A 22,429-nucleotide genomic window follows, 5' to 3' on the forward strand; every position below is an offset into this window, starting at 1 on the left:
ATGGATTGCTACTCTTTATATTCTTACTTTTAGTAGAATTAAAGAAAATTTGCTAAAAAATATCATACAACCTATAGGGGAAGTTAAAGAAATATCAACATTGGAAGAGTTTCTAATTATGATTACGAAATAAATTATGAGGACTTGGCTCGTTCATGGACCAATGTTTCGTGCTTCTACTGAAAGTGCGAACGACCTTTAAGAATACCTTGTTTAGGAGTTAACTGTAGTAGTACCGATACTATTAATTGGGCTTATACAAATTGTGGCGGTAATTTTCTGATATCTAATCAGACTCGCATTAAATGTAGAGGTTCGCTAGTTGGAAAGATAAAAGACTTTTCTTTCAATTGTTTTAGCCATAGCAGAAATTATACATCGACAAGTCAAATAGACGTTAATTCTTTTTTAAAGGCTTTGTTTGTTGTACTGAGATGAATGGAGTAGTATTTTATTTATAATTTTATTTACCACATATTCTTTCACAATTAATCATAAGAATTGAAAAATATATACCTCTATTAGATTTAATACAAATTACAAATCTCTGTTATGGCTAACTGCGGGTAGTATTAAATTTATCAACTAAAATGACTCACTAGATTTAACCAATCAAATTTTGGTCAAGTGACGTAGTATTGTGAGTACGTCATTGGAAATCCCATATTTTATGAAATGTTTATAAAATGGACCCAAATTTCAAATTATAAAACCTTATCTTCTTCCCACGAGATACCTGCAGATCGTATAAACCTTTCGCCTTTTACTAAAGGTTTCCGTGTGGGTGTCTCGGTGCAGTGGGATATGTAAATTTTTTGAAAAAAAAAAATTTCTTCGGAAATTTTTTTATTTAGAATTATTAGCGGGTTGGGAAATTGGGAAGGCTGTGAAAAAAAGGGAAACAAAGGAATCTCATTGTAATTTTTCCAAGATCGATAAGATTTCATTATTTCATTGCCACAACTGCTTTTTCGGAAATATTTAAATAATTATAAAAGTGTAACAAAATACTATTGTTTGCCAAGCCCCTTTTTCCGTTAATAAAAACTATATAAAGTGGTCTTTTTTTTAAATGCAATATAAATATTCTCTCGTCTGTGTAAATAAAGTGGCGCAGCTAAGACAATGTTTAAATTTACGATGTTACTTTTAATTTTCAGTTTAATGATAATAGAGGTATGTTTTTTTTGAGCGCACGCACTTTAAAAAAATTTTCTCGACAAATTATTACGCTTCGAATTTCTTAAAAAAAAATAAAAAAAATAAAATAAAATAAAATATTTTCTTAGAGAGTTTCGATGGTGTATTCTCAAGATACGAGTAGTGGTATTGGATCGATTCCTGAGGGACAGACTTGGTATATTTGTAGTAAAGGTGCTACAAATTTTATCGGTAAGCAAAAATTTTTTTTTTGAATGAGAAAAAAAATTGTTGTAAGTGATAAAATCGAGTAACCAAACTGGGAACATAAAATTTCAAAGTCCTCAAATATCACCAAAAAAACTAAAATTTTCTACTTTTATTTGCACGATAATTTAACATAGATTATTCGATGAGAATGGTAGAAACATCACAAGATCCAACACCAGGATTTGGTACAAATGTAATTGGAAATCATCCAAAACAATTTAATACAGTTGGATTACTTACAATGGTAGCAAATTATACAAATATACGAGCGTTAGTTGATCCAAGTAGACCCATCGTATTATTTAGAGAGGAATTATCTTGTAATGTTGAGCCTGTAAAAGAATGTAGTAAATCAACTAATCCTCCTCTTTCTATACAAGATATTCTATGTTTAGCAATTATGAATCCAAATTCAAATATTACAAAATTTACTGCTAGTATTTCATTCGATCAAAATGCTAGTAAACCTATTCTTACCATTCCCCCTCCTATAGATGATAACCCTAGTAATACAAATAATTCACCTTCTTCTAGTCCAACCAAATCTACTCCATATATTGATCCAACTGAAACACATTCATTTTTTGTTAATATTGCAAATAGATCAAAAATTATCGATCCGGGATATTTATTACTTCTAGGTAGTTTTATATCAATAATCTTAACGTGAATTATCAAATGAATAATTTTTAGAATGTAAATATTATAAATATTATTCATATTTATATTAAAAATCTTATGGAAGTTTAGTCTAGAAAAATAGCTCATTACAAAATAAAATAATGTAATTAATAAGATAAAAAAAAAAAAGTTTTTTAAAGTTTATTTTTTTGTTTAAAATGTAGAAAAAAAAGTTTTCAAATTTTTTATCCTATTTTGCTTTTTCTATCTTGCTTTTTCTATCTTGCTTTTTCTATCTACCGTATAAATCATCAAAGATGAGTGAAACTTTATCAAAACCAAGAAACGTTAACCATACTCTGAAAAAATTGTACGATTGGATGGAGAAAGGGTTAATCGATATTAACCCAGAATTTCAACGTGGTATATAATATTATAAATAATTAATTGACTCTTTCAATTTTTTCACGCTAATATTATATTTTCTTTTTTTTTAGATGTTGTATGGAATTCTACTAAACAATGCCTTTTAATTGATTCGATATTCAAAAATTATTACATTCCACCTATTTTATTCTCTTGTAAGAAACTAGATGAAAATAGATGGTTACGTATTTGTATTGATGGAAAACAAAGATTGACTTCAATTCAAAGGTAATAATAACCAACCAATTCGTTATGATGGTTGCAAATTAATTTTCACAATCTTTCATTTAGATTTATGAACAACGAAATTCCATACTCCCGTAAAATTGAGGGAAGAATGAAAAAGATCTACTATAAGAAAGTTGGAGGTCAATATTTTCCAAATACATTGTCAATTGGAGAAAAAGATGAGTTTGATAATTTTGAGATAGTTTGTAGTATGTATCAGACAAGTATAGTATTATATTATGGTATTTGTCAAATTAACATAATTTTATTTCATTTTAGTTGAATACTATAATCTGAATATTCAACGGGAACAGGAAATCTTTAGTCGCGTGCAGCTTGGAATGCCATTGACGGTGGCAGGTATGAAATAATAGACGTATATATATATATTACTATCATACTATGTTTCCTAATTTTTTATTCTCTTTCTAAGAAAAATTACATGCGGTCACGTCCCCAATTGCTGAATTTGCTAAAAGTATTCTTGAAAAATATCCATCTATAAACAAGATTATAGATAGTAAACGTGCCAAACCATTTCAACTGATTGTACAAGCTCTTCACATGATTGAACTTAATCCAACAAAGTATAACGCGACTTCTGGTGTTATTACCAAATATTTACAAGACGAACGTTCCGTACCTCGAGAACTTAAACAAGAAGCCGACCAAGTCTTTGCATCATTGGACATTTTAATTCAGGTTGAAGAAGAAATCTTTACTAGAGACCATCGAGTTTCTCCAATCGAATTTGTATTTTTTTGCTATATTCTCGACAAATTTTCTAATTTGGAACTAGCTTGGTATCAAGACACTCTTTTGCAAATGAAAGAGTATGTTAGGAATCATCATGCTGATATTAGATTCAATCAGACGGTTTATAAAACTCTCTGGAATTTTGTTGACGACGTTGAAAATAATTTGGCTGATAATGACGGCCATAAATCAAAGAAAAACAGAAAAAAATAATAATAAGTCGAAGTGAATTTTTCATTTTAAGGTATATTAAATCAAAAAAAAAAGAAAAAAAAAATTTTTTTACTGATTACAATTTGTTACTAGAACCAGACTTAAAGGATACGTGACGCGGAAATCATATAAATTTTGGCAAAATATAGTTGCTTCTTTTTGTTCCCTTTATTTTATTTACTGCTTATTTTGCTTGTTTTTATTCTTGATAATTTTATTACATGTAGACGTAGTTTTTTTTCATGTAGTATATAAATAAAGAACATCAATAAAAATATAATAAAATTGTTAAAATTGTAAAAATTTGTCCCGCAGCATTCTTTGACCGCAGTAAATCATTCTCCGGGTCTGAAGAATATAAATATATAAATAAACCCTTTACTTTATAACTTACTTTATAACTATAAAAAAGAAAAAACTTTATAAAGATGCCTATTAACCAACCTAGCAATCAAATAAAGTATATATATATTTTTCCCTTATTAATTTATTTTATCTTTTGCATTCTTGGTCTAACCTTGTATTAAAAAATCTGTTATAAAGACTTACAAACGTATCTATAGTTCGTTTAAGAAAAGGAGGCAAGCGTTTTGAAATTGCTTGTTATAAAAATAAAGTACTAGAATATAGGAACGGAGTGTAAGTTTCATAAGTAATTTAATTTTTTAATTTTATATTATATTTTTTTTTCCTTTATCTTAGTATTATTATAATTTGATAGGGAAACAGATTTAGATAATGTTATTCAGATCAATAACGTATTTACGAATGTGTCTAAAGGAGAAGTAGCTCCAAAGGATAATCTACAGAAATGTTTCAAAACGGACGATTTGGATCAAATTATTAAGGAGGTAAAGATAATAATTAAATAATTTGTATTTTATTCATATTCTCATTTCCCCCCTTTTTACAATAAAATTTATTGAATAGATTTTAAAGAAAGGAGAATTACAAGTTAGCGAGAAAGAAAGAACACATCAAATTGATAATATTTATCGTGAAATTGCTACTATGGTTGCAGAAAAATGTGTTAATCCTGAAACCAAGAGACCATACACTGTTACGATGATTGAAAAAGCAATGACCGAATTGCATCTTTCGGTAAATGTAAATCGTAATACGAAATCACAAGTGTTAGAAGTTATTAAGCAGCTTCAAGAAAAGAAAATTATTCCTATTGCTCGTGCACAAATGCGCTTAAGAATTACTGCTCCAATTAAAGAAAAGAAAGTTAAAGAAAAATTGGTTCCTATGATTTCTAATATTGAAGATGAAAGTTATAATGACGAATATGAATTGGCAAGTATAACGATTTTGATATTGAATTATTTTTAATAATGTATGTATTATTAATATTTATATATTTCTTATTAGATATGCACGATTGATCCTGGACAGTTTAGAAAAATCAATGATATATTACAATCAAATACGAATGGAAAAGGTCAATTAGAATTGTTATCTTTAAATGACACTAGCGAAGGAGATATTAAATTTTAATAAAATTAAATACATAATAAAAAAATCAATAAATTTATTATTAAATTAATGTTTTATTAATTACAAATTATAAATTACAAATCATAAATATTGTTTTTTGTGTTATTTTGTATATAATAATGCGATGAAATTAATGAAGATTGCAACAAATGAATATGATGAATAAAATGTTTTCTACATAAATGCAAATGTTGAAATTACTTATTTCTATTGTGAAATATATTATTAATGGTCGATAGATAATTCTTTTTTTTTCCTTTACGCAAGCTAATATTTTGCATATTATGAAATGCTTCTCGAACATCTTTCATTAATTCGGGTTTCTGTTTCTCTAAATCTTTAATAACTATTTCGCTAAATACAGTCCTTTCGCCATTATATTCACCAGCTTCGGCAGCTTTATCTTTAAGTATTTTATTGATTTTCATCATCGTTATAGGGTCGAAATCATTTCTTTTTGATAAAATATATTTTAAATATTTTCTCGGAACATCACCGTAAGATTTCCGAATTGAATAATAACCCAAATGAACTGATTCTTTTGAAGTACCCAGAAAATCATGTAATTTATTAATTACATCTAATCGGGAAGTTAATTCTTGTGCACCAATATATTGACCAAAGAATTGTGAAATTGAATGAATATCTTTTCTCATCTTATCAATACAATGCGGCATTCTAAATGTAACAGCTTTATTACGCATTGATTCTAAATATGCTATTACAAACCGATTGAGCATATTGATCATTAATTTATAAAAATTGTAAGATTTCAAATGTAAATTACACTCATCTGTATAATCTTTAAGAGTTAAAACAATAACTTCCATTGTATCCACTTTGTACCATTTTGCAGTATGCAGTTCCTTAAATGGACTTTTTAGATCATTAAAGATAATATCTAAGATAGTATTGATAGAATTTGTTGCAACATTAAAAAAACCATTCGTTAAATTATTAAATAAATTATTAATATTCTTAATATGTTCCTCAGGTAATGATGATGTAAATTGATTTAAAAGTCCACCAATAAAATCAGTATAACCAAGTTGATCGTTGGCTAATGCAACAATATATATAATAATTTCATCAGCACATTCTTCTTGATTATTCAAATATCTTTGTAATTCAGACTCTAATAAGTTAATCCAAGTTTGCTGAATTTCAGACATCATAATACAACATTCATTTACTACATCAATTAATAACTGATAACTTGCAGGTTTCATTGCCACATCTATTTGTTGTCTTACCATACTAATCAAAATAGGAGCTCCAGGTAATTTTGCAAAATTATCAGAATCAAATTCCGGACTATTTTGACGTTGTGTAAATTCTTTAATATCACTTTCTATTAAATTTGTTTTCCATTCATGAAATTTAATACGTACTAAATTAAGATAATCATCAATCAATGATTGTTCTTTTCCATTCAACAAATTTGGTTCCATTAAATCTTCATAAAAATACAAATTTTTTTCCATAAATGTATAATAGTGTCGTACCCATCCAATTAGCCTTAAAATTGTTTCTGTATCAGGATCATTTTGTAAAATTGATTCAATACATTTATAAACATTCCGATGATACGCCAATACATAGAATGTAAGTATATTATAATTTGAAGGAAATACCGGATCAATTTCATCTTTTACTAATATTAAATCATCAAATACGAAATCCAAATTATCTAATAATTGTAATAAAGAATTTCCATGATTTTTAAATTTTTCATTAAATAAATTAATAATAGAATTATCAAGTTGATAAAAAAAATTAATTCTATAAGATTTTATAACACGAAAACTTTTTTTTGAATCGAGTTGATTTTGATTAATAGCTCTTTCATCAGCAGCTTCTTCTATCTCAATAATTTTGGCTATAGAAGAGATTATAGTTGATGCTTGACCATTTTTAGCTAAAGGCATTAAAATTTTTGATAAATTCCAAAGATAATTTGTGAAATAATTAGAAAATTTGTCCAATCGGATGAAATAACTCCGTAAAATATTAATAATATCTTGAGATGCAGTACAAGCTTCTTGCATAGTGTTGTCTCTTGATAATTCTAATTGTAATAAATAATTATGAACGAACAATAGGTTATTAGTATTAGTAGGACTAAAAGAGTCTTCAATATCTTGTTCCAAAATTCCTTGTAATCGATTAATGAATTGATGCATCTCTTGTACTTGTTCAAGTGTTTCGTTTGTGCCAACATTATTATGATTTATTTGTGGAACCTAATTAAAAATAAATATGTATTATTATAAAATAGAAAAAAAAAGGAATTTTATTTAATAATGTCCATTGTTTGCTTTATAGAGATAATACAGAATAAAGAAAGTATTGTTAAAAAAAATTTTTTTGGCCTACGGCAGCCACAAAATTAACCTTATTAAATTTGGGTAATAGATTAATGGTGGGCTGTTGTTCTTCTAAACATGAATTATTGATTTGCTGCATGTTTTCCTTAATCGTTATTTTTTGTTTATTGTGTTTAGTTGAAGTTCCAGATAATTTCTCTAAACCTACTTCTAAATAAGCTTTCAAGTTAGGTTTTGTAACATTTTTCTCCTTTTTTTTGTTTCCTCCACCAACTTTTAATAAAGCATAAGTTTCTTTAAAAACTTTTTTAATTTTTACTTTTTTACCATTTTTTGAATTTTCGTTTAGTGACTCCATAATAATATAAAATTTTTTTTTTATTATGAAAAAAAAAAAAGATATATATATAAATAAATATTATATATAATAGGTTTTTCTATTAAAATTCCCAACTATTGTTAAATATGTAAGGGGGGAAGCCGTAGCAAAATAATTTATGTGGTAGAAATGGTAGAAGAAAAAAAAACCGTACCGTAATAGGTATTGGCATGACAGTTCAAGGTGATATTTATACTAAAATTAATACCGACGGCCACATGATCACATACCGAAGAGGATTTGGGCTTTTTCGGTGTCTGATTGGTAACCGAATAATTGGGATTAATAATCTATTGTTTGATAGGTTATTCCACAACATTAAAAAACGTATCTCCACGTGCAACAACAAAATTTTTTTGAAAACAATGAACTTTTATTGATAAAAATACTGCGGAATACAAATCGGGCAATAAAACACGATTAACTTTAATCCTTATAACCGGAAGAGACGAGAATAATACCAAATAAGTTCACAATCATAATACATTCATAATATACTCATAACAAACTCATACCACCTGGTTATATAATATGTACTTTAAATTTTTTTTTTGTATTAGATAATTTATCAAAAATGTCAACTGCATAAAAATTAGATACCGTATAACTTTAATACCGTAATACCGTTCGTGATGATGATGACTACGCCACCAGCCAAAGTTTACATATTTAAAAAAAAAAATTTTCTTGCAAAAAAAAACCTTCTTGATAAAAAAAAAACCTTTTTCAAAGTTTTAAGAACTGCAGGCGCAACAGGAGGCTTTGCATTGTCATACAAATTCTTCTTCCTCTCTGTTTATTTTTCATTCTTCATTGCAAAAACTTCGCATAGCGTTGTTTTTCATTCTAACTGTCGCGTTTCCTTTTTTTTTCCTGTATAACGAAACGACCATTCCTATTATTCCAAACTTTTATATAAACCCCGTATAAAAGCTCTTGTAAAGAATACCTTTAAAAACTTCTTAACTTTTTGTTGAAGTTTATATCATTTCTCATATCCTCTTCCATTTATTATGACATTGTATCGTGCTCTCTGCACGTGCTGTTAAATTTACATTAAACGAACAAACAAAATTTTTTTTTAAAAAAAATAAATAAATCTTTAATTTTTGCCATTATATTGGTTTAAAAATTTTATTTATATTTTTTTTTTAAAAAAAAAAAAATTGAAAAACAGGAAAAAAAACATACAAAAATTTCTTTTTTTAACGATTCATAATGACTACCACAATGAGCTCCCATTCCTTTGAGAAAACTGCCTCGATGTTCGCTCCTGATATGAAGGGATTGCATGTCATAGAGTTTATTACTAATGACCAACCTTATCCTGCTGAAAAAGTAAAGAAATTTATTATTATTATTTTTTTCTTTTTTCTTTCTTTCTTTTCTACGTCAGTCAATGCAATAATTAAACACCTTATTTATTCATTCATTTTAAGCTAATTGAAAAGCTGCAAGAATTTCAAGCAACATTTCAAGAAGAATATGAAGATTTCAGGTAATTATTATAAAATTACACCATTTATTGTATGACAACATAATATATTTAAAGAATCCCTATTTCAATTTAGTGTTGGATCGTCCAAGATGCACCATCAATTTTCTGTTCCGTTTTTTGAACAGCAACGCTTATTTAATTCCACATCTGAAAATGATTTAGAAGCAGGTGATGATAATGAAGTTGAAGCTCTCATTAAAAAGGTAAATTTAAACTATGACTTCATTTTGAAGTTCGTTAGTATCATCACTTTACGTATTTTGCGCAGTTTTTACGCAGTTTAATATTTATATTAAATTATCTAAATTCACTGCGCATTGATCTGCATTTAGTAATAAAATTTCCTATATTTTAGAACGCAATGATCAAGTCCGCGATCGAAAAAATTAAAAAAGCAACCGAAGAACAAGAAAAGCAATTGCGCGATAAAGAGGAAGAATTACAAGAATTATATGAAACTTTTGCCGAATTGGAAGAAGAATTACAAGTGACAACATATGAACCACCTCGAGTAATGACCAAATTTGAACGAGCTAGGTAATCAGATTTATTTATTATTCTTCTTCTTTTAACTTGTGCTGAAAAATTATTTCTAATTATTGTTTTCTTTTAATAAAAGACGTCTCGGTTGCTTTTTCCTTATCATGCTTCTCCCAATCTTACTTGTAGTATTATTGGATGCGTACATCCAAGCCAACTACATGCCTTTCATCAATTAATACCGATAAATTTAAAAATATCAAAATATTCACAAAAATTTAACATAAAAATCAAAAAAAAAAAATACAAAAAAGCTTTGAAGAAAAAAACAAAAAAAAAACAAAAAACAATTTTATATATTGTATTTATTATACATATATTACCTTTATTTCAATTTCCTTTTCTTTTTTATTACAACTTGAAGAAATATTATCTTTTTTTTTTGGTTTCTTATGATACTGCAGTATTCTATAGACTTTTAAAAAAACTTTTTATGCGCATATTATATGATTTGAATTTTAAGCTTCCGGAAGTTAAGATTTATAGATTTATATTGCCCTATAAAGATTTCAATTTATATATGTATTAAGATTTCTTTGTAAAAAAAATTATAGACACTTTTTAGTAGACACTTTTAGTAGTAGGTTTTTATGCACTCTCTCTAAGTACCCATTATAGTAGTAGTTTAATTTTAAAATTGCCCCCTCCCTTTAAGATGATGATTTTTTTTTTCTTGAATTTTTCTTGAATATAATATGTAAAAGATTATTTAAGATTTATTATGGTTTTCATGGTTTTAAATAAATTTATTTAATATATTTTTTGCCCGGTAATTTAATAATTTGACCCGTGAAAATTTCTATTACATCATAAATTTTTAACTGTCACCTGTTAAGCGATAAGATTGTCACATATCACGGACTAATACGTAAGCATGTTTAAATAACATCCGATCCACAACCTTTTCTGTTAAAACTTTTGTCAAAGCCTTCCTTTTTTTTCTGGCCTTTATTAGTAAAGCAGAGATAAAATTATTTTATTTAATTATTTTTATTATTGTTGTTCATTATGGAAGAATCAACAAGCGTGAAATCAATCAATGTCAAATTTCGCCCTTCTAATGGTGACGGTTTTGATTATAGTTTTGATCCCGGACAGTTAACGGTTCGACAGTTAAAGGAAGAGCTTGTTTTACATACTACTATACCCGCTGATAATATGCGTTTAGTTTACTCTGGAAGAGTTCTGAAGGATGAAGACATGGTAGACTTATATGGTGAGCTGTGTATTTAGACTCTAGATTTCATTGCTGAAATTATATATATATTTATATATTTCTTTCTCTCCTTCTTTCTTTTATATTTAATTAATAATTAATAATACCTTTATTCAGGTGTTAAAGAAGGTCATACAATACATGTAGTTAAAAGGGCGGATAATCGTGCTTCGGAACAAGCTTCTAATGTGACACCTACATCGACGGGTCAAAGAAATATTAGTTCAACGACAGCGAGTAGTCCTTTTGGTATGAATCCTTTTGGTAATTTCGATCCAGATTTAATGAGAAACATGATGAATTCACCAATGATTAGGGTATGTGTTTGTAGAGTTCAAGCTATAAAATAAATATTAAAAATTCTAATATGGAATGTACTATTTTAATTTATATCGCAACTAGTTTCGTTTATGAATTGTACTTCATATTCACATCTTGGATTGGAGCTCAATTTAATATGAAATTGTTTCAACTTATTGATTCTAACAAACGCTTCATTTTTTTTCTTTATATTTAGCATATCCTCTCTAATCCGGAAATAGTGAGAACCATGGTGATGCAAAATCCTACTATGAGGCAAATGATAGAACGAAATCCCGAGATTGGTCATATCATTGTGAGTATAAATTTTATTCAAGATTTTTTATATATTAATTATGCCCTTTATATTTAACATATATATACATATTAATTTATACAGAACGATCCATCCTTTATTCGTCAGGTTCGTTAGGTTCAAATTTATCTATGTATTAATGTTTTATTTATTCTCACTTATGGGATAATTCCTTTCAATTTCAGACAATGGATATGGCACGTAATCCGGAATTAATGAGAGAAATGATGCGCAATAATGGTTATTATTACCCCCATTTTTTGACTTTTATTGCATAAATGTTATATTACAATCAAAACTTATCCTTATTATTCTTATTAGATCGAGCTCTTGCAAACCTTGAGACTATACCAGGTGGTTTTAATCATTTACGGCGGATGTACCATACCTTACAAGAACCACTTGAATCTGCTGGTAGAAATGTATGTTTGATAAATGTGTTTTAACGTTACGAAATATCAGTGAATTGAAAGCGAATCTAAATAGAACTCATTAATACATGATAAAGAATGATCAATCTTCAGAAGCGGCAAATCGACGGTTGGCCGAGATGTTAAATGTTGAAAGGCCTCCACGTAAGTTTACATGTTCATATTTAATTAATTCATATTTTCTGTTATTTTCATTATTTATATATTGTATATGATTTCATCTCAGAGGGACGCATAAATAACACACCATTACCAAATCCATGGGCACCACGTAATAACACCAATTCGTCAACATCATCATCATCAAATACAACCAATTTATTTGGAGGTAATATCAAAAACTTTTTTTTTTTAAAGGGAGGGATTTATAACCTTCCTTAATTTTTTTTATTTATTTATTTAGGAATACCATCTTTCGGTCTCATGGGATTTCCACCAGCACAAATGGTATATATAACATATTTGATTCTTTATTAAAAAATGAAAACATATTATATATAATTGTTAATTAAATATGTAATTATTTCTTGTTAGTCTTTTCCATCACCATCATCAAATTCCAGAATTTCAAATTCTACGCAAGGGCCCAATCAATCATCAACTCCAAATTCCCAAACGAACGGAATATCTAGCGCAACATCTCCCACGAATGCATCTGGAAATGCACCAAATTTTCCTAACGTTAACCTACCTCAGAATTCACCAACATCGATTGACCCTGAGTCTATTAGGCGGCTTCAGCAAGTTATGCAAAGGCATTTGACTTCATCACAATTTCCATCTCGCCAACAAATGCCTCAATCTTATTACCCATCTCTTTTCGGATTACCAAATCCATTTTTCGCAAATATGCAACAATCCCTTGGGTAAATTTTTTTTTTATGGGTGAACTAGTCAAGTTTATATATTAATATTATATACTTTTTTAAAATTTTTGAAATTTTAATAGAACGTCACAAACATCATCTCAACCATCTGAACCACCTGAAATACGGTTTAGAGTACAACTTCAAAGACTTGAAGAAATGGGTTTTATGGATCAAGCTGCTAACATAAGAGCTTTACTAGCGGCTGGTGGTGATGTCAATGTAGCCATTGAATGGCTTCTACGAAATTTAAATTCATAAATTGTTAATTTAATTTTATTTTGAAAGACTTTTTTTTTGATTCAGGTAAGAATTATATAGATTATCATCTTTTTATCGGATCTTCTATCATACCCAGGATCTTTCTGGATTTTCCTCACTGGACACCCTATATTATATTTTTTTTCAAGAACAGAACTAAACGTGGTTATCGGGACATTTATTATATCTCTCCCGCCAAAACTTTTTAAATTACAATTTATTGATTTATTACTCATTCTTGTCATTTTAGTTTTTTCCCTGGATTATATATATCTTACCTACACTTCGTCTTCACTAACTTCAATATGATATGATAGTGACATTACTGATCCCTTATTCTGGTTACATTTGTTATACAGAATTTTTTTTTTTTTTTTAAACCAAAAAGTTAGTTATAATATTTTTAATATAGTTTTTATTTATTAGCTCTCATGACTTTTGAGCTTATCAAATTAGATATATTTGTAGTGGGGAAAGAGCTTGATTATTAGGATTTTTGATTGGAATGCAAACAAAATTTTTAAAGCAATTTATATGTATTATATTTATATTTGTCAGTCTATTATCAGATTTATTGATGTTATAATTCTAATAATTTCTAAAAATGATAAATAGAAATATAGTTAATGAAATTTTCAAAAAATTTGGGTATTGTATAATCAAATAATATTTCATTTGTATTGATAATAACATAATATTAATAATATTATATTTACAGCAAATAGTAATAATTTAATTAATCATTATATCAAAAGTAATCCTTATCTTTATTTATAAAGTTACATTAAGCAGTAATAATAGCAACAATTAAAAGTATTTAATATTACTCTTTTTTTCTAATTTTTTAAAATTATAAACAAATTACAATTATTAAATTGTTGTAAATTTATTATTATAATTTTATTTAGTTTAGTTTATAATAGTTAAATAATATTATTTTAATAAATGTAAATTTCTTTAAAAAAATCTATATTAATGGATGATAACAAATACAAATTATATGATTATTTATAATTATATAATTTGTATTTATTTATTAATTATTAATAAATTCAAATTTTATATATTTTTTATATTAGTTAAAAATTAATTAAATTATATATTTTAAAAAATGGTTTAGGATTGTTTATTAATACTAGAAAAAATGAAACCCATTTAAATTGTATAATTCACAATTCATTTATTTATTTGGCATATTTTAGAGATCAAATAGGTAGTATTACATAAATCATAATACATATTCAAAAAAAAAAAAATTATTGATTGTGACAGAAATAAAAATGGTGGTTAAACCAAATTTTGCTAGTTCAGTACAGTAAAAAATCCTTTACTAATACTTTGAATAATAAAATATTTTAATTATATATATAGTTGATTATATAATTTAATACTTAATATTAATGATTATATTAAAGTTAAAAAACATTTGAAGTTAAATATAATATTAAAATTTTTTACTATAATTTAATAAATAAATTATTTTTAATTCTATTATGATGATTATTACCTAGTCTGAAATTTAATTTTTATTTTTATAAATATGATCTTATTATATTATAATGTTACTAACTTATATACATTTTTTTTAAAAAAAATTATTTTTAAAGGAATTAAACCACTTTATTAAAATTACCAGATATAAATATATGGGGTCTTTGCAATAGAAAGGTACAAAATTCAAAAAATATCAAAAATTGAATTAATATTAAATTTGCATTTATTTCAGTAAAAAAAAAATATAATTAGCATATAAAGTAAAATTGAAATTTTTTGAATTTCGTATCTTTTTATTGTAAAGACCCAATTATAACAAATTGGTCCCCTATCTGCCTAAGTGTAATAGTAAATATACTTTATAAACACATATAAGATTTCACTTATTATTAAAATAAGTTACTAATAGAAATTTCACTTTTATATAAAACTTTATCTTATGATTTTCTTAAATTCTATTTTTTAATTAATTAAAAAAAAATTATAATAATATAACATTGGTACGGTTTGTTGGAGAGATATACCTATAGAACGTAATCCCATTCTTATGATAAAAGGAATAAAAGACGCTCAATTTATAGAAGAATTCTTAATGCTACACCGTAATGAAGTTTATAGACAATCAGATCTATTAAGGTTGATAGATTGGAAAATATCTTTAAAGTTAAATAACATAAATCAATATGATATATTGTTTGAGGATCATTATTTACAATCATTTAGGATTAAAATTTGTTGTAATGAATTACCAACTTGTGCTAATTTAAAAAAGCGTAAGCCAGATCTATATGATGAAAATTGGAGATGTAATTTTTGTAAAATAGAAGAAGAAACCTTTGATCATTTTTGGAAATGTAGTAAGATTCAAAATGTTGTGCAAGATATACTTTCAAACGATTAAAAATTTTTTTAGTTAAAATTATACGGAGTATTCAAGAGATGATATAGATACACGAAATTAAAAGGTAAAATTAATGAGTTTGGTATGTGGGATATTGGATGCTTATATGATTTTACATTTTTAATGAAGAATCAAGTCAGTTGTCAGTTAATAGAATTATTAAGGTGCTATAAAATAACTGAAGAAAAATTGTTGTATAAAGTACTGAAACAAATAACTGGAGGAGTTTTATTAGAATTTAAAGTGCTTATTTGGGAACCAAGAAACGGGTTACAAATAAAGGAAGAAAAGCGGTGTGGTATTAGTGGTAAAGATAAAAAAGCTAAGTCACATAGTAAACGCACTGAAGTGGGTGTTAAAGATGTTGGCTGTAATATATTAGAAAGTAATTGGAATAAATGGAATGATTTGGCATTCCATCGAGGTGGCCATTAGGCAAATTTTTAGGTAGATCATGACAGTCACCTTTGAATTTGAGGTCGCATCATGGTTTTTAACAATGATGTGATCGTTTAGGTATGAGTCGAAACATTGCTTTATGAAAAGTAGTCTTGTTTCATAATACTTAATTCTTATATGTATTTGTTTATCTTATATTTTGTAAGTTTATATATGTAAGTAAGCGTGATTATAATAGGACATGATCGCATCTATAATAAAGTATTAAAATAATAATAATAATAATAATAATAATATAACATAAAATTTTCTTTTATAGTAAAATTTTTAAAGAATTTTATATATAATCTTTACTTTAAATATAAGGTGACTTATTTTAATAGTAGTAAATAGAATTTTATATATACCAATAATTTTATAAATAAAAAGTTAATAGAAAATTAAAAAAAAAACTTAACTAAAAAAAATTTTTGATTAACTAAAAAAAAAATTTTGAAAAAAATATTTGTAAAATAAATAAAAATTAAAACAAAAATATTTAAACTAAAAAAAAAATTAACTTTTCAATAAATAGACTGACTAGCCTTTCAAATATTATATCCTGTTTATTAACTTTTTCAATATTTCTTTCAATTCCATTATTTTCTTATAAAATTTTCACTTTTCTTATTTGTTTTAATTGAAACTTACAGTTTTAGTTAAAAGTTTTCATTTATTATCTTTTTTGATTTTTCAATATTATTACTTTTAAATATTAAAAGTTTTATTTTTTTAGATTGGAATTCTTTTGAAAATTCATAGAGTCTTTAGATTTATTCTAACTTTTTAACCTATTTTTAGATTTCTTATTAAAGTAAAAAGAAATATAATAATATTAATCTAACTTTTTACCTTTAATTTTGTAATTATATTTTATATAAAGATTATTTAAATCTTATTTTTTTAGGTAAATTATAAGCTTATGCTTATAATTCTTTATAATAAAGTCTTTATAACTGTTTATTACTATTATTAAAGCCAAGCAAAATTAAAAAATAGTAAAGTTATTGTCATTAAGTTTGATATATCAAAAAGCATAGTTTAAAATCTCTCTCTTTTTTTTCATTTATAAAAAACAGAATATCATTTCACTAGTATATTCCCTAAAAATGCTGTTTAGATACTATTATTTTGCATAATTTATTCATCTTCAACTTTACTTAAATTATCATATACTTCTTCTGTTATATGATTTTAATGAAAATAATCTTACCTAGAGTTCTGAATAGGTCAGATCAGGTCAGGTTATTTGGCCAACCTGACCTGAAATTTTTTTTTAGGATAGGATCATAGGATAGGACAGGTTAGGTCAAATAACTTTTCTAACCTGACCTGACCTGTTTGATCTGAAAATATTCATAATAAATATGGAAAATACTAATATCTCAGCACTTAATGATCATAAAAATATAAAATACAGCTCATTCAATTTGTCACATTTCTAGACATGATAGATAACGAAATATTTAATAAAATATTAACAAATCAGCATTTTACATATTTATTAAATATTTTGCCACTCAGTGATTGTAAAAGCATGAAATATAGCTCATTTGATTTGTCTCAGTGAGACAAATCAAATAGTACCAGTTTTGCATTTCTAGGCATGATAGATGATGAGATATTTAACGAAATGATAACAAATTAGCATTTTTTATTTTCGTTTATTACACCATTTTATATTTCACTTAGAAATGTAAAATTAGTACCATTCAATTCGTCTCATTGAGACGAATTGAATGAACTGTGTTTTATGCTTTTACAATCATTAGTAAATGAGAAGATATTTAACAAAATATAAAATAGAACAATTAACAAAAATGAATAATGCCAATGTGTGGTATAACTCAACTTCTATTATGTCTAAAAATGTGAAACTAGTACCATTTGACTCATTTTACTGAGACGAATTGAATGAGCTGTATTTCATGCTTTTACGATTACTGGGTCGTGAGATATTTATCAAAGTTTTTTTTTTAGTACTTTTATATATTAATTATATTTAAAATATAAAAAAATGCTAAAATAGCATTTTTTTTTTTTTTCCTTATATTAACATGAAAAAATGCTATTTCAGTATTTTTTTTCATAAATACAAATAAAAGAAATATATCATAATGGTATTTTTTTTTATAAAACTATACTTTAATATTTTTATTTTCAAGTCAACAGGTATTTGTTAACCTGGCCTAAAATTTTTCAGGTCAACTTGACAGATTACCTGAAATCACCTAATCTGTTCAGAACTCTAATTATTCTTATCTAGGCTTTCAAATGATGCAGTAATACAATATTATTTCAGATCAAAAGAACATCATATATTATAATATTATTAATGTTTATAAATGCAAGTTTTTGGTTAATATTATTAATATCCTATTATAATATGTATTTTTAGTTTTCTTGTTCTTTATTATAGAAGCTGATTTTAGCTTTAATACTAATTAATTATCTTTTAAATTATCAAATTAAATCTAAGAGAAAAGTTATTAATAAAAAATTGGCAGTTACTGTTTTTTTTGGATTTCTTTTTCTTTTTTATACTTTTATCTTAAAGTAATATCAGGTAGTTTGGATAATTCCTTCATGCAAGATTATATTATCTGTGATTAAGGTTGCTTGCCGAAACCTGTTTGGCCTAATGCCGAAAGGTGAAACCTCTTATATAGTGCCGAAACGCCGAAACGCCGATTGCGCGAAACCTGTCGGGGAAATTGCGAAACTGCCGAAACATGCCGAAACCTCTATAATAGGTTTCTCCGTAGTTTCGGCATAGTTGATCATAAGATTTGCATATAGTTACGCCAAGTTACACCAATTAATAATATAATTTAGATGATCAAATAATCTACAGATAAAAGATTAAACTTCAATATTTTACCGTCGTCTTAGTTCTTCTAAGCTTTTATCTAGTGTTAGAATTTTCATTTCTAACTCCCATATTAATATTATGATATTACACGTTTTTACAGTTTTTTTTTAAGGGGCTTATATTCATTAAAGGAAAATGCGTAACATGCATTTAATAAACCCAATTCCGTCATCTCCTTTAACACTGAACTAAAGTTTCTTTTACTTTCTTCCGTTTTCTTAATAATAATATTAATAATAAACTGTTTCAAATGACTGATCACATAAAAGATTCACCCATTAAAATGAAAAATAGAGGAGGTCGGCCACCTAATAGCATTTGGGAAGATATTAATAAAGGAGAAGCTGTTGGTTCTGGCAAATTTGCCGCCTCCTGCAAGTACTGTAAGAATACATGGTCGCGCGGTGAAGTTTCAAAGCTCGAAGAGCATCTTTCAAACCATTGTCCAGATGCGCCAGCAGCAGTTGTTAGAAGGTATATGACTAAAGTAATGGAACGGCAAGATAAGTCCAAGTCATCCAAAAAAAGAAAATACTCTGAAGGTCAAAGTAACATGGATGATTACCATGATTCAACAGAGCTTAACGAACAAAGATGTACACGAATTAATCGTGCATTAGTTAAATTTTTTATTGCGTGCGGAATTGCGTTTAGAGTAGTGGAACATCCCTTTTTCATCAATTTTATAAAAGAGCTTAATGCCGGGTACAATACACCAACAAGGGAAGTATTAGTAAATCAACTACTTGAACGTGAATTAGCTCAAGTGAACTTCAAAGTTAATTCTGAGCTTGAAAAGGAAACGAATTTAACGTTAGGTTTGTTAAATTAAATAGGCTATCATACGTCATTTTTATTTAATCTTACTTACTATATAATATTAATTTATAATTTAGCCTTTGATGGTTGGACGTCTGGTACACATCGTTCAATTTGGAACTTCATTGTAATGACTCCGTCGCGTAAAGAATATCTTTATCAACTTTCTGATTTGTCTGAAAATTCGCACACTGCAGAATATCTAGTTACGGTAATTGAAAAGGTTATAGAAGGTATTGGAGAAGATCGAATATGTGCTGTAGTTTCCGATAATGCGGCCAATGTTCGTAATGCACGAAAAATTATACATGAGAATCATCCAAAGATTGAGAATGTGCGATGCGTTGCACATTCTATCAATTTAATTGCATGCGACATCGTCAAGGAGAAGTTTGGGGAACATTTATTAAAACGTGTTAATATTTTGACAACCTTTTTTAGAAGTTCTCATCAGGCTAATGCAAAACTTGCTCAAATAATTAAAGAAAAAGGAATTAGTGGAGGAGGATTAAAATTATATTGCAAGACACGCTGGACTACTGCTAGTGAATCCGTAAATTCAGTAATAAATTTGGAATCAGCACTAGAAGAAATGGCCAGCGATCACGATAAAGTGCTAACAAATGATAAAATAAAACCGATTATTCAATCGAGAAATTTTTTTTCAAATTTACGAGTTCTTGGATTTGTTCTGGATCCTCTAAGAAAAGCGGTACTTTCATTAGAATCGAGAAGAGCTACACTTGCAGATTGTTTCCTGAGCTTGGCAAGACTTGCAGCTACATTAAAAAAGTTACCCAAATCATTAAATCCTGCATTCCGAAGTCATTGTATCAAAGTAATAAATGAAAGATTTGATGAATTCGATGATGATAAGTATATTACTTGTTTTTTTATGGATCCCAGATTTAGAAACGCGCCACTTAAAAAATGCGCCCTCATGAGAATTATCAAATGTGCAGCTTCAATCGGGAAAAATTTAGGTTTCGACCGTTACGAAGCTGAAACTTTATGTGATCAAATACAGAAATATATTAATGAGCAAGAGCCATTTGACCTAGATATCGGTTTTGCTAAAGATAATCCCGTGAATTGGTGGAAATATATTAATACCGAACCAGAACCAGATGTCCTGCCAAGAATTGCAAGTTATCTATTTGCAATATGTCCTAACTCAGCAACTTGCGAACGTGGATTTTCGACTTTAGGATGGCTATTTCATAAACGTCGCTTAAATCTTAATGTGGATAAACTAGAATCCATGTGCAAATTAATTTTGTATTGGAAATCCAATTCAAAAACTGAACTTGGATTTTATGGAATTGATCAAAAAAAGAATACTCGTTCTTAGTGATTTGATGAGATCAATATACGTATTGCAGAAGCTTTTGCAGAAGATGACGATGAGGAATATAATGAGGAGCAAGCTTCTACTCAGAGATTAACTACAAGCGGCGAAACAATACCCGAAGACAATTGCCGTGTAGTAATCGAAAGTCTATGGATTGATCAATTTGTTAATTTATCGCATGATTCAATTACTAGTGAAATCGGCGATATTCCAAGAGATATATTGGATGATTCAGATGAAAATAATGCGGAAGATGATGAAGTTGATGATAGTGGTAATAACAAGAGACCCGGAGAAGGTGACTATGATTATGATATAGATGATGTATTAGGTATGGATGACGGTGATAATAATGACGATAATTATGATGATAATGAGGAATAATAATAATGAGAAATAATTACAATAGTTAATCCAATGAGAATTAATTCTAATATCATGTGATTTAAATAATGATACTATTTAGGAAATAAATGATGTAATTATGCAGGGCAAAATATTCGCGATCAAAGTCCAGTTAACATATAATTATGCAGGCAATGCAGGCAATTGTAATTTTATATTATATTTTAAAACATTGCAATTTAATTAAGGAATAAGGATAAGCATATTATATTTTAAAAATAGTGCAATTTAATTAAGGAATAAGGATAAGCATATTATATTTTAAAAATAGTGCAATTTAATTAAGGAATAAGGATAAGCATATTATATTTTAAAAATAGTGCAATTTAATTAAGGAATAAGGATAAGCATATTATATTAGAATCAATAAGTTTTAAGGACTTCGTTAATTAAATTTATTACATTAGATCAATAAATTTTAAGAACTGCGTTACAAAAAAAAATTTAGAACTGCGTTAATTAAATTTATTACATTAGAATCAAAACTGCGTTTGTTTATTTTGTTACAAATACTTTAATTATGTAGAATGTTATTATGTTCATCAGTTCATGTTTTAAACATTATAACGAATTTTAAAATTATTATAAATATTATGAAATTTGAATTTTTTTTTCGCAATTCAAAACCAAATTGTATTTTAATTTTCAAATTGTATTTAATTTTCAAATTTCAAGTTACGAAAAAATCATAAAAATAAAAAATGGCAGCATTAGTACCTTTTGTCCCACCGCCACCACCAGTATTCCAATGGACGATTAACGCAGCTAGGCAATTAATCGCGGAGCGGAGAAACTTACATCAGCAATTCGAAAGAATTGCAAACCGTCATCATGTAAATGCATGGACAATAATAGCAAATA

The 22,429-nt window shown here is 26.8% G+C and overlaps 7 protein-coding genes across 8 annotated transcripts; 6 read left to right on the forward strand and 1 right to left on the reverse strand.

Moving 5' to 3' along the window:
• The first annotated feature begins 716 nt into the window (after nt 1-716).
• OCT59_018695 (uncharacterized protein) lies at nt 717-2,210 on the forward strand. Of its 2 annotated transcripts, none has more exons than XM_066135563.1 (3): nt 717-1,176; nt 1,292-1,392; nt 1,545-2,210. In XM_066135563.1, exons 2-3 carry the CDS (start codon nt 1,299-1,301, stop codon nt 2,078-2,080), a joined length of 630 nt encoding a protein of 209 aa, XP_066004840.1. In that variant the 5' UTR covers nt 717-1,176; nt 1,292-1,298; the 3' UTR covers nt 2,081-2,210. The 2 variants fall into 2 exon arrangements, with proteins under 2 accessions (XP_066004840.1, XP_066004841.1); XM_066135564.1 differs by having other exon boundaries at nt 1,082-1,176; nt 1,290-1,392.
• Nucleotides 2,211-2,348: 138 nt separating this feature from the next.
• OCT59_018696 (uncharacterized protein) lies at nt 2,349-3,654 on the forward strand (the record flags this gene model as incomplete). The annotated part of the gene is made up of 5 exons (XM_025308805.2): nt 2,349-2,454; nt 2,529-2,685; nt 2,749-2,894; nt 2,965-3,045; nt 3,119-3,654. The coding sequence occupies 5 exons, from the start codon at nt 2,349-2,351 to the stop codon at nt 3,652-3,654; spliced, it is 1,026 nt and encodes a 341-aa protein (XP_025185225.2).
• A 392-nt stretch (nt 3,655-4,046) lies between these two features.
• OCT59_018697 (uncharacterized protein) lies at nt 4,047-5,218 on the forward strand. Its single transcript, XM_025314398.2, has 5 exons — nt 4,047-4,114; nt 4,198-4,293; nt 4,376-4,505; nt 4,585-4,953; nt 5,029-5,218. Exons 1-5 carry the CDS (start codon nt 4,083-4,085, stop codon nt 5,152-5,154), a joined length of 753 nt encoding a protein of 250 aa, XP_025185223.1. The 5' UTR covers nt 4,047-4,082; the 3' UTR covers nt 5,155-5,218.
• Nucleotides 5,165-7,839, reverse strand: OCT59_018698 (uncharacterized protein; the record flags this gene model as incomplete). Its single annotated transcript, XM_025314396.2, has 2 exons — nt 5,165-7,397; nt 7,549-7,839. The coding sequence occupies 2 exons, from the start codon at nt 7,837-7,839 to the stop codon at nt 5,352-5,354; spliced, it is 2,337 nt and encodes a 778-aa protein (XP_025185221.2). The 3' UTR covers nt 5,165-5,351.
• A 686-nt stretch (nt 7,840-8,525) lies between these two features.
• Nucleotides 8,526-10,671, forward strand: OCT59_018699 (uncharacterized protein). The gene is made up of 5 exons (XM_025314395.2): nt 8,526-9,198; nt 9,300-9,358; nt 9,432-9,561; nt 9,714-9,895; nt 9,978-10,671. Exons 1-5 carry the CDS (start codon nt 9,079-9,081, stop codon nt 10,075-10,077), a joined length of 591 nt encoding a protein of 196 aa, XP_025185220.1. The 5' UTR covers nt 8,526-9,078; the 3' UTR covers nt 10,078-10,671.
• Nucleotides 10,672-10,906: 235 nt separating this feature from the next.
• On the forward strand, nt 10,907-13,288 carry OCT59_018700 (uncharacterized protein; the record flags this gene model as incomplete). Its single annotated transcript, XM_025314394.2, has 11 exons — nt 10,907-11,114; nt 11,232-11,431; nt 11,632-11,730; nt 11,815-11,838; nt 11,916-11,970; nt 12,052-12,152; nt 12,239-12,305; nt 12,388-12,489; nt 12,565-12,608; nt 12,696-13,027; nt 13,111-13,288. 11 exons carry the CDS (start codon nt 10,907-10,909, stop codon nt 13,286-13,288), a joined length of 1,410 nt encoding a protein of 469 aa, XP_025185219.1.
• Nucleotides 13,289-15,767: 2,479 nt separating this feature from the next.
• On the forward strand, nt 15,768-16,118 carry OCT59_018701 (uncharacterized protein; the record flags this gene model as incomplete). The annotated part of the gene is made up of 1 exon (XM_066135566.1): nt 15,768-16,118. One exon carries the CDS (start codon nt 15,768-15,770, stop codon nt 16,116-16,118), a length of 351 nt encoding a protein of 116 aa, XP_066004842.1.
• Nucleotides 16,119-22,429: the final 6,311 nt, after the last annotated feature.

This window comes from Rhizophagus irregularis, chromosome 28, assembly GCF_026210795.1.
Source record: "Rhizophagus irregularis chromosome 28, complete sequence".
Lineage (NCBI taxonomy): Eukaryota > Fungi > Glomeromycota > Glomeromycetes > Glomerales > Glomeraceae > Rhizophagus > Rhizophagus irregularis.